At 37.0% G+C, this 12,880-nt stretch overlaps 1 protein-coding gene across 1 annotated transcript in view; it reads left to right on the forward strand.

Moving 5' to 3' along the window:
* The window catches only part of si (sucrase-isomaltase), a gene marked incomplete at both ends in the record, with an annotated part of 96,259 nt that overhangs the window by 49,551 nt on the left and 33,828 nt on the right, over positions 1–12,880 (forward strand). Inside the window, 2 exons of the mRNA XM_079825273.1 lie at positions 2,432–2,544; positions 2,846–2,971. Of these exons, the coding sequence (XP_079681399.1) occupies positions 2,432–2,544; positions 2,846–2,971 (239 nt within the window). The remainder of the gene's footprint in view (positions 1–2,431; positions 2,545–2,845; positions 2,972–12,880) is intronic.

Raw genomic sequence — 12,880 nt, forward strand, 5'->3', positions numbered from 1 at the left:
CCTATTGTGAATCATTTTAAGGCATCAAAGCCACACTCCCAGAACAAAATCTCTTTTTCAAATGATCAGCATGTAATATATGATGCTGTAATATACCTTATTGAGAAGACAATCCCATAATGCATTGGAATGAATGGAGAAAAACACCCCAAGGTTCCTAATTATGTTGTTCTTAATGTATTACCCAATGCAATTAAGTTGCAGAAAAATAATTTTATGTACCCTTTAAATGTATCTTTATGTAAAGGGCACTACAGTATGTCTGGAAACAATGTTTTTTGAGTCTAAACTCAGCCAGTCAGCTACTAGCTGCATCTTTAGTATTTGAACAAATAAATCCCTCGCTCACCACTGGCTCCTACACTGACAGGAGTTTTTCAGCAGGTCTTAAGGTCGTGATTAGAGCAGGTGCTATTTATCAGAGGCGAGCGTTAGATCCTATCATTGATCTTTTGTGTGAGAAACGAATATGCTTATTGCAGGACTTTCTCTTGAGCTGCTTTCACATAGCGGTGGTGCTGCAGCATGGCTTTTAACTTAGTTGTGCTCTCAGATAGTGTTCTGTATTCAACTGCTCTCTCTCTCTCTCTCTCTCTCTCTCTCTCTCACACACACACACACACACACACACATTTTAATTCTTACATAAACACACACGCACAGGCAGTGGAGTAAATGAGCATCCTGAAAAACACAGCAGGAGAATAGCTTTGATGTGGTTCTCTTTACCCAGAGAAGTTCAAAGTAGTGCCCTTTAATTTGAATGCAGATGTGTTTAACACCTCACTGCATACATAATAACACAGAAATGGACAGTAAAGGAGGTGTAAAGACCTTTGAAAATGTATTCTTGTCTGTGCTGACATATTTCCTTTGCAAAAGGAGGACACCGTGATTTTGCCAATAAGACATGTTCCTATTTTGTTGATCCTGGTACAACATTCCTGTCAGAAAATTGTGTCCTAACCCTATTCCTACCCGTAATTTATCCCTAAAATCATAGGGAAATGATAGGTGAATAACACTGCTGTAGAAGCACCTAACCCTGGTTGTAAGACTAAACTAGAAATAAACTGTAAACTTGTCCCTCAAATCTGATTGGTTGAATGTCATTCCAGGATCAAAAAAGACATTGATCCAGGAACATGTTGCCCTTGGTGAAATCAAGTTCACCATAAAAGGAAGTCTGGAATATACATATTGAAGGGCTCTTCCCTATTTTAATGTCCGGCGCCTTAACCTCGTTTTTTTTCTTCTTCTAGCCACAAAATAGCCAATAGTGTTTAGTTTGTCACCGTCCAGAATAATCACACTTTGCAACGCATGCATGGGCAAAATAAATGAAGACACTTATGAAGACACTAAATTAATAACATAAAGACAATTACTTTACAACTAATTAGTGGTTAGAACATACAATTATTATTTAATTTAATTTATAAAAATATTATTTATTTTATTTATTCATTATATTGTGTTATAATTACTGCTATACCAAATGTATATGTGTGCATACAATTGTGTAAGAAATATATCACACATAATATTTACATTATATTTATATATACTTTAGTGAAGGCTATAGGAAGGCTATTGTAGCATTATGAGATTATTTCCATGACAAATTAAGCACTTTTATTCCCAGTTCTCATTTTGTAATTTAAATAGTAATATACTATGACAATTTGTGACATATTCACAGTTCTTTGGTAATATTTGTTGAATTTATTGTTTATGTTAATTCCATTTTTTTTTTCAATCATTATTTTTTACAATTTAGGAATTATTGTTGATAATGATGGGAATTACAATTTTTTTTTTTAAACTAAGACACATTACAGGGGAAATGTGTTATAAACAGGTTTTCTTTTTTCAACCAAAATATGATTTTGGGGTGAATTGTAACCTAGATATGTTTTTGTGAGATCAACCCAAATTGACATGGACGGATTGTTCAACTAAAAATGAAAATTATGTCATCATTACATCATTATTCCAAACCTGTATGAATTTCATTCTTCCGCTAAACACAAAAGAAGATTTTTACGAAGAATATGGGTAACCAAACAGTTGATGGGCCCCGTGGGGCATCAACTGTTTGGTTACAGACATTCTTCAAAATATCTTCTTTTGTGTTCAGCAGAAGGTGAGTAAATGATGACAACATTTTCATTTTTGGGTGAACTATCCCTTTAAAATCACAAATCATTATCATATACTGTGTTCAATGTGCTCTGTGATTGACTGTGATTTGGTCTGACATAAAAATTATTAGAAGGAGTCCACTAACTATTGCCACTAAGAGACTGTAAGCGTAGGTGGGTAAAAAGTGAGCTGAGACCACACATTGAGTCACAAGGATGATGTAATCTCTCTCTCTCTCTCTCTCTCTCTCTCTCTCTCTCTCTCTCTCTCTCTCTCTCTTTCTTAGATGTGACCTTCCAGCCTAATCCGGCTTTGACCTACCGCACCATCGGAGGTATCTTGGACTTCTACATGGTGATGGGACCTACTCCAGAAGTTGTGGTTCAGCAGTACACTGAGGTGTGTGTGTGTGTGTGTGTGTGTGTGTGTGTGTGTGTGTTATTCCTGGCTTGATGAGGTTTAGCAGCTGGAGTCTCTCTGCCTCATTGCCCACAGTGTACTCAATCTAAACACACACACACACACACACAATAACATCCAAAAAATCACATGCATAAATGAAATAAATAAATATTTATCTAAAAGAAGCTTGCTTGTCACATAGACAGAAGGGGCCATTAGATTCTCTAAAGCCACTTTTATGTTTATTTGCATAAAATATAAAAAAAAATTATCTTGTTTCGTGCATTTTTTCTGACAGATAATCGGCCGCCCGGTGCTTCCAGCCTATTGGTCACTTGGATTCCAGCTTTGTCGCTACGGCTACGCCAATGATACGGAGATCGCAGATCTTTACAACGACATGAAAGCCGCTGAAATTCCTTATGTAAGCAATCTCATCTTTTAGTGTGTGCATGTATGTCTTTCAATTTCCTCTTGAACGCAACAATAAGCACAGTTATGTAACTCTCACCAACCTTCAGAACTTTCATTAGAACTGCAGGGATATTACGTTTCTCACTGTACATACCTCAACCAGTTATTTCGCTGTAATGTGCAGCTTGAATGACAACACACAATATTCTGTGACCGTGTTAAGACTTAAAGTGGTACCAGGAGTGAGTTAGTGACTCATAAAAGTGCATCTTTTCACAAAAAGACCATCAGAGTCCTTTTATTGGCAGTTCTTTCAAAGGCAAGCATCAGTAGTATGTCATACCCTATCATACACCCGGCGCAATGCGACGCCAGGCACGACACGAAGTGTTTTTTGCTAGTTTCAGCTCAATGCAGTCATCATTTTTACGTCCAGTGCCAAGTTGTTTAACACTAGAACCGCCACGGGGTAAAATTTACCCATGGCTGTTTTTCAAATGTACATAACAGATTTCCAATAAAATATCCAAGTCTCCCAGTCACTGACTTTTACTAAAACTGTGTTATTTACAATCCCCTGTTGTTAAAAATTGTTTAGATAAAACCAGATTTAAAAACTATAAGCGCCAGCAGGTCAAATTTACCCCTATATAATTCCTCTATTTTCACGCTGTGTTTGAGCAACGCATTGGCCTACTGTAAACAGTCACACAACGCACGGTCAAATAAAGATGTTTTAGCCTATTTATAAATGTACAGACTTTGGATTAATTATACATTTTTGTTTTGCAATTTTGTATTGAGTATTGTTTGCTACTGTGTTGCTATTTATTCCAGTCTGCCCGTTTCCTGAAAAAAAAATCTGATATGATGGAATGAATAAAACAATTTTCATGATTATCCCAAGTTTATTGGTGTTGTTCTCTTATTCAAATTATAAATAACTATACAAATTAATAATTAATTAGGTCAAACTGTGCGCTTGAATTCGTATGCTATCCTTATCGTAAGTTGTCATACATCTTATGCAGTGCTGTGAATTATTATTGCTCTTCATTGTCTATTTAGGGTATTTTAGTCATTTAAATAACATGGGTTATCTTAATATGGGATTAATGACATTTTATTATAATATTACACCACACAAATATGTATTTATTTCCATCTAATTCTCGTCGTCATTGCAGGCTGGTTTAGCCTATAGTCACCAAAAATTGATTAGTGTAACTGCTTAAAATAGCATAAAACAACAGGACAAAAACATAGTTGATGACTAAAAATAATAATTTCATGACTCTATACATTACTTTGTGAAGACAGTGGCATAATACAGTGACATATTAAGTGTTTTAGCCGTATCAATACAGTAATAATCTGCATGGGAAAATTTTACCCGCTGGCGGTTTTAGATATACAGCGACCTCTGGCGGTTCTAGTGTTAAATAGTAAATGCGCCCATCTGTTCGCACATTGGCATGCTGGTCTGAAAACGAGGTGTGTTCAGTCACATTGCTGCGTTGCTATCTTTTTAGGCAACTGAAAACGACTGCGCCATTGACCAACCAAAACTTGGTCTAAAGCCAATAGCGCAGTATTTTTTGTGTTTTCGTGTATTTAAAGGACGTGTTAGTAATATGCGCCGATAGGAGGGTGCAAAATGCATGTATACTCTGCTTATTACACACACAGGGATGCGCAGCAGCACACAAACATTTTAAAATATAAAAAATAAAAGGATTCCTCTCTAGAGAGGCGTTCAGTCTTTCCGCTCGCAAATTCTGCCTTGTAAATAGTGAATCCGTCATGGTGCAAGCGCAACTGCCTTTAAAGGGAATGGGAGATGAGACTCTGATTGGTTTATTGCGTGTTACGCCTAAAACACACCCTTGACTCCTTAAGAGACTATAGGGGCAACCTTTTTGGAACATGTGCCTGGCGCACAGACCGTTTTTTTTTCAACTTTAAATTAGCAAAAGTGGAACTGCTCCATGCCCTTCAGACCATGAGCTCAGATCGTTAAAATATGGTCCTACATATTAAAGTTCAACATGTAGCTTTTCCTGCACCATTTGTGTTACTGATAATGAATAATACTTCAAATGTTCGGCTTGTTTAGAAGTCTGCTGTTTTATCGTCTGCCAGGCAGATCTGCATTTGCAGTAAAGTTTCAAGCCATGTTTAAACCAAAAAAATTGCTCAATTTGCACTAAATTGTTCAATAATTAACTTGGAACTTCATAATCAAGTTTAATGATCACAATATTTGACCTTTGATCCCTTAAAGGATGTGCAATATGCGGACATTGATTATATGGAGAGGCAGATGGACTTTACGCTGGACCAAAAGAACTTCAAGGGACTGCCTGCGCTAGTGGACAACATGAGGGCTGATGGAATGCGTTTCATCTTTATTTTGGTACAAACAGTTCTCAATTACTGGAAAAACAAAGTTGTTATCATAAAGTGGTAATGGATGTTTAACTGTAATGAGTTCATAAATATGGATTGATGTAGTCTTGACATCACTCTTGGCCTCTTATTCTGGGCAGTCGCATAGAATGAGATGTATTCTGTACCTTGTCAGAACTACATGTTTTATTTGTTTGTGTGCTTCAGGACCCGGCTATAGCGGCCAATGAGACGGAAGACTACCCTGCTTTCCAACTCGGGATGGAAAAAGACGTTTTCATCAAATGGCCTCCTGAGCTCAGCAGTGAAATTGTGTGGGGAAAGGTATGACAAATGCAAAGAGGAAGAGGAAAATGTATTGATTCTGAGTCAATACCTCATAGGTTTCACAAGTTTTGGGTTGTTCATGTTCTGCAGTACCTTTTAAAGGTGCTATAGGATAGGTGATTCTCTACAGAATTTTTTTTTAATGTTATACTGGTTGAAAGTCACCTCATATCCTGATAGAAATCACTATGTTAAGCGGTCTAAATGTGTGTATATATAAAAATATGTATCTAAAAATATCTAAATATCTAAAAATGGGTGTTTAAAGCTGTGAATAAGTGGTTAAGTTAAGTTAAGTAAGTTATACAGACATACAATATGACTACGAAGAGAAAAAAACTCATTGCGCGCGCCACGTGTTGTTTGAATTCTCCGCTGTAATGCGATCTCATGTATAATACAGTGCAGTGATTGGGTTAAAAGAGCTCATTCTCATGAATAAATGCAGAGGACCGGCTGACGTAGAATCGTGCCCGCAGCCAGTCACATACTCAAAGGCACACTTCTACTACCTCACATTCCGTGAAGTTGCTTCGACTTTTCTTTTCAACCTGGAAGAACGAAATTGCTCAGAAAAAGCCAAAATAAACCAATTCCCACTTATGTGTGTGCTTTTAGTGCTCTTAGTGTTTTCAGCGATGTGCAGTTTTGTGACACCCCTCCTGTGTTTGAATTTGAATTCAGATGTTCACTTCCATGGCCACAGATGTATAAAATCAAACACCTAGGCATGCAGACTGCTTCTACAAACATTTATGAAAGAATGGGTCACTCTCGGGAGCTCAGTAAATTCAAGCGTGGTACCGTGATAGGCTGCCACCTGTGCAATTTGTGCAGTCCATTTGTGAAATTTCCTCACTACTAAATATTCCACGGTCAACTGTTAGTGATATTATAACAAAGTGCAGTTGGGAACAACAGCAACTCAGCCACTAAGTGGTAGGCCACGTAAAAATCACAGAGCGGGGTCAATGCATGCTGAGGCGCACAGTGCGCAGAAGTCACCAACTTTCTGCAGAGTCAATAGCTACAGACCTCCAAAATGTGTGTGGCCTTCAGATTAGCTCAAGCACAAAGTGCCGGATGCAGTGGTGTAAAGCATGTCGCCACTGGACTCTAGAGCAGTGGAGACGTGTTCTCTGAGTGACAAATCACGGTTCTATGTCTGGCAATCCGATGGACGAGTCTAGGTTTGGCGGTTGCCAGGAGAACAGTTCTTGCCTGACTGCATTGTGCCAAGAGTAAAGTTTATTGGAGGGGGGGGGGGGGTTCTTTCCGGGGTTTGGCTTGGCCCCTTATTTCCAGTGAAAAGAACTCTTAATGTTTCAGCATACCAGGACATTTTGGACAATTTCATGCTCCCAACTTTGTGGGAACAGTTTGGGGAAGGCCCCTTCCTGCTGCAACATGACTGTGCACCAGTGAACAAAGCAAGGTCCATAAAGACATGGATGAGCGAGTTTAGTGTGGAGGAAGTTGACTGGCCTGCAGAGTCCTGTCCTCAACCAGATAGAACACCTTTGGGATGAATTAAAGCGGAGACTGCGAGCCAGGCCTTCTGTGCCTGACCTTACAAATTCGCTTCTAGAAGAATGGTCAAAAATTCCCATAAACACACTCCTAAACCTTGTGGAAAGCTTTCCCAGAAGAGTTGAAGCTATTATAGCTGCAAAGGGTGGGCCAACTCCATATTAAACCCTACGGATTAAGAATGGGATGTCATTGAAGTTCATGTGCATGTAAAGGCAGGCATCCCAAAACGTTTGGCAATATGGTCTATCTGTTCACATCTCCAAAAAAATGTGTTTTGGGGTTTCATGACCCTTTAAACTCTAGCTTTTAAAACATTGGTTTGCTTTAGGGACATATATGTTGATTATCTACACAACAGGAAAACAATCAACAGAATGCCTGTTAGAATGGAAATAAATAAAGTTCGCCATTGCTCAGTGAGGGTTTGACGTCAGCATAGTTACATAAACACTATGTTTAGATAATTTTGTTGAAATTGTAATATTATCAAACCAATTTTCTCAGTTTTAGAGTGAAACAAAACAAATAATACCACAAAAAAGATACATTTAATCAAATCCATTGCTGATATTGATGTTTGTGCTGTTTTCTTTCCAAAAATTATATAACTTCCTTGTGGATGCTCTCATTATGTTTTGTTATGCTGCATTCTGCAAGTTCTAAACATGAATTTCCTCAACTCCTAATTCATAGTTTTCACGTGACGTCACACCATTATAGGAACGCCCATCTGGAGAGTAAAACAAGGCTTTCCTCACTTGCCCACCAGTCATTTTTACCAGGTTTGTAGTAAGTTTTAATGTAGTAAGACAGCAATATTAAAAGACTAACTTCAATATACACCTTATTGATTTTGTAGAATATAAATGCAACATGAGGTTTCTCGATATGTGTTTTTTCCCATCAAAAACCATTATAAAGAAAATGTGTTGCATTCATATTCTTGGCTCATCTACTCGCCTGTATATAGTATGCATCATCAAAAAGGTGTAAACTGAATTTAATAATATCACTGTTATAGTACATTAAGGCACTTTAAGGATGGGTTGATTCTTTAGCCTGGCATCGGTTCATCCCAATCAGCCCTTTAACTCTTCCGCCGCCAGCGTTTTTAAAAAAAGGGTTGTCAGCCACCACCAGGGTTGTTGATCATTTTCACAAAAATGTAATGTAATGTAAATGTAATTGCCCATGGACTATTATGTTGTATGAATATCTGAGCATGCAATATATCAAAAGAAAGAGCCGACCCTCTGCTTTTAAAGAACAACAACAACAAAAAACCTGTTTTATTCTAGCTTCAGGAATTCCTTTTTTATCAACACTTAAATATGGAATACATATTCAAATATAAATACAGATTCAGAACGATGATCAATGAGTAGATCAAGTCCATCAACACCCCATATGCTTGTACAGTCCTAGAGCTCGTCCTGGGTTGACATTTCATTCAGAAGCATTAGGCAGTTTTAACTTGTATACTGTTTAAATTTGATGATCACTTTATTTTAATTCAATTCAATTCAATTCAAATTTATTTGTATAGCGCTTTTCACAATACACATTGTTTCAAAGCAGCTTCACAGAAAGTGCATTTCATAAATGTACATTGAAAAATGTTAGAAAGAGAATGTTAAAGAAAAGTGTTCGGATAAGTTAATCAATCATGTATTATTTTAGGCCATAACAACGCTGGCGTTGAGTCGTCTCTTCACAGGCGTCGAGTCATCTCTTCACAGGCGTCGAGTCGTCTCTTCACAGGTGTTGGGGCATCTGAAGTCTCCATGAGAGGCTGGATACAAACTGGAGCTGACGAACTAGTTACCTCGGGACTAGTGTCCCGAGATAACAACAGAAAAGCAGATGGGAAATAATTAGCATAGCTGCTGTTCAGAATATTAATGCTGTTGGTGCGATTTAACTGTAGTATAAAACGTATTTATAATGTGAATGCTTGGCTAAAGAGATGCGTCTTTAATCTAGTTTTAAACTGGGACAGCGAGTCTGAACCTCGAACAATATCAGGAAGACTATTCCAGAGTTTAGGAGCTAAATGTGAAAATGCCCTCCCTCCTTTAGTGGACTTAGATACCATAGGAATGACCAGAAGCCTCGAGTTTAGTGATCTTAAAGAGCGCGATGGATTGTAGGGCGATAAAAGATCCGTTAAATACACTGGAGCTAAACCATTTAGGGCTTTATAGGTCAGTAGTAATACTTTGTAATTGATACGGAACTTAATAGGTAACCAGTGTAGAGATGATAAAATTGGTGTTATATGATCATATTTTCTTGATCTAGTAAGAACTCTAGCAGCTGCGTTTTGGACTAACTGTAGCTTGTTTATTGATGATGCAGGACAACCAGCTAATAAAGCATAACAGTAATCTAGTCTCGAGGTCATGAATGCATGAACTAACTTTTCTGCATCAGAGATAGATAGCATGTTACGTAGGTTAGCAATGTTTCTAAGGTGGAAAAATGCCGTTCTTGTAACATATGAAATTTTACATGATTGCATATGAGATCGCTTGATTCTGCATCTTCTTCACCTGTGTTTTGATTTTTAATTCTAACGGTCTCACGGTCTACATAGTTCTGTGTTTTAAATTAAGTGGTGCAACACAACTCGATTTAAAATAAAACCCAGATCAACAAATCCTTGTCTAGCATTAAACTTTTCTTAATTTAATCCTTATTGGTGCAACTCACCCATAAGTGTTTGTCACGTTAAGCGTTTTAAAAATGTCCCGCTGTTTTTAATGATTGAAATACTGCGTCAGGTTCTGTATATGGATCACAAGTGCCCAAAACTTGCATCTTGTTCACATATTTTAGTTTTTAAGATGGGAAATTGACAGGCTGTGCTGCAGTTCTATGGCTCTTTTGCCCTCCAGGGATTGCGACAGTCACGTGACTGAAAACTACGAATAGGAAATAACCACTGGAATAACCGCTCAAACTAATGAACCCCTACTTCATTGAGATGTTTCAATCGATGTCATCTCCGAAATGGAGATGACTGAAGCGGAATTGATTATTTTCAAATAAGTGTTGCTGGAAAAATTCGGAATTCAGAATTACTAAAATTACAAATTGATCTGGAACGTGGCATCAGTTAAAAGGATTTCACAGAAGACATGATTAAAATCGGATGATAATGAAGACACTTCAGAAAAAAAAGTGTAAATTAAATCACAGAATAAAACCATATTTCCCAAGAAATATTGATTTGTTTGGAACATTTTGAATAGAGATTTACTAAACAGAGTGTGATTCCAAAAAAAGCGGCAATGGGCGTGGAAGGTTCTGCCTGTGATCAACTGACGACGTGCAAATGAAAGAACACAGACGCACCTAGATCCTTTCTATAATGACCAACGCCAAGATTAGCATCTGATTTAAGACATGCTTTTTTGAGGATGGTAATTAATGGCGCAAATACCAGTCAATTGACTAGCGCAAACCTTAGTATATCACCTTGCGTGATTCATTGAAATACTCTCCTCCCAAAAATTTTGCGTCTGAAAGGGTTAGCTGAAGGGTTAGGAAAAATGGTGTCATATGGGACATTATCCTTTTATTTTAGACTAACCTGAAACACAAATGTTAGCTGTTGTTTTTGTCTGTCATAGGTGTGGCCTGACTATCCCAATATCGATGTGGATAATACTTTGGATTGGGATACTCAAGTAGAGGTATCTGCCACCCCCGCCCTCTCTCTCCTTCTCTCACTCTCTCTCTCTCTCTCTCTTTCAGCCAATCGGCATGTGGAAGACAATGAGCACATTGTACTATGCTACTAGTACTATATCATATCATCCACTACTGTATCAATCAGCATATAGTAAACAAACTAATTTCAGCCACTCAGAACATATCTGACCCACTGCTATAAAAGTGAATCAGCACATTCATTTTTAATCAAATGAGTGTGTTTTAGTTTAATTCAGCAGCAATGGTTAAAGCACTTTGTCGAAGTGTAGTAGTTAAAGCACAGTTGTAAAAATGCATTTTTCATTTCATCAATTTCAGCGATTCAGAGCTTTCGTGGCCTTCCCTGATTTCTTCAAGAGCAGCACAGCACAGTGGTGGCAGGAACAGATTAAAGACTTTTACAACAACACCATGAAGTTTGATGGACTTTGGATTGTGAGTTGTTTGTCTTTTTCATTTTTTAATGTTGGAATACAAAGTGAAGCAATTTCAATAATTACAACTGTGCAAGGTGTTCTTTGAGGACATCTGTGTTCACCATCCATGCATCTGAGTACACACAAACGTGTTTCTGGTTCAACAACACTTGTTCCTCTTGAAACAACATAACCCTAACCAATCATCATTAATACCTCTAAAATCAAATCTGAAATATTAGATTATAAGAATGTTGTTCAAGAAAACGTCCTATTTGAGAAAGTTATGGTGAGCATGCAGTGAGTGAAGGTACACATATATGCATATAAAACTTTACAATATGGGTGCATTTATATTAATTAATTCATGCTTAACTAATGCACAGATAATCATGAGTTAATGTATGAATTATGAAGAACTAAACCGTTTATTAATGATTACAGCATCAGCAACTAATGAAGATTCTATATGATTAATGAATTAAGTAATAATTAAAATGTTTATTAGTTAAAATGTGTCATGTTGTATTTAATTCCCTAATAACATATTATAGTGTAAAATTCATATGTTAATTACCACAATGGTTGAAGCCATGCATTTTCAACTTTCAGTTGTCTGCTTTAATTAATCATTAGCTAACAATTTGCAAAAGGAATCATTATGTTATGACTTTACTTGTTGAGGCACATAACTATTAACTCATTAAAAATTAATTAAAAAGCCATAACCCCAATGACATATTACTTAACAATTAGTTATTATTCATGTTCCTCAACAAGTAAAGTCATAGCATAATGATACCTTTGCAAATAATTAGCTAATGATTAATTAAAGTAGACAATGGAAGTTGAAATACATGCTTTGACCCATTGTGGTAAATAACGCATTAATTTACATTATTAGTTAATATAATAGTTATTAGGGAATTAATACATGATTTCATGTTTAATTAATATCAATGAATATATTACTTAATCTATTATTCATATAGAATCTTCATTAGTTGCTGATGCATTAACCATTAATAAATGGTTTAGTTCTTCATGAGTCATTCATTAACTCATGATTAGTTAAGCATGAATTAGTGCATATTAGTGCATAGAATCACTGTTTTCTCCTTTGCCTTCATTGTCATTGTGATTTCCTTTCTGAAGGACATGAATGAGCCTGCCAGTTTTGTGCATGGCACCGTTGGAGGAAAATGTCTGGGGAAGGACTCTTTGGAAAATCCTCCATATATGCCCCGTAAGTTCCGATGAGTGCGTCCTGACATGTATAGCTAGAGTGATTTTACAAAACACATGGTTTACATACACCTGTATTTAGCACTGTGCATTTGAAATGGATCTGCTTATGTTAATAATTATTCCCAGCATTGGAGTCCATGAAGATGGGTCTGAACCATAAGACTTTATGCATGAACAGCCAGCAGATCCTTGCTGATGGCACGCGTGTCAGACATTATGATGTCCACAACTTGTACGGCTGGTCTCACACAGAACCCACTTATAAGTGA

The sequence above is a fragment of the Gobio gobio genome (genome assembly GCF_949357685.1).
Source record: "Gobio gobio genome assembly, chromosome: 9".
NCBI lineage: Eukaryota > Metazoa > Chordata > Actinopteri > Cypriniformes > Gobionidae > Gobio > Gobio gobio.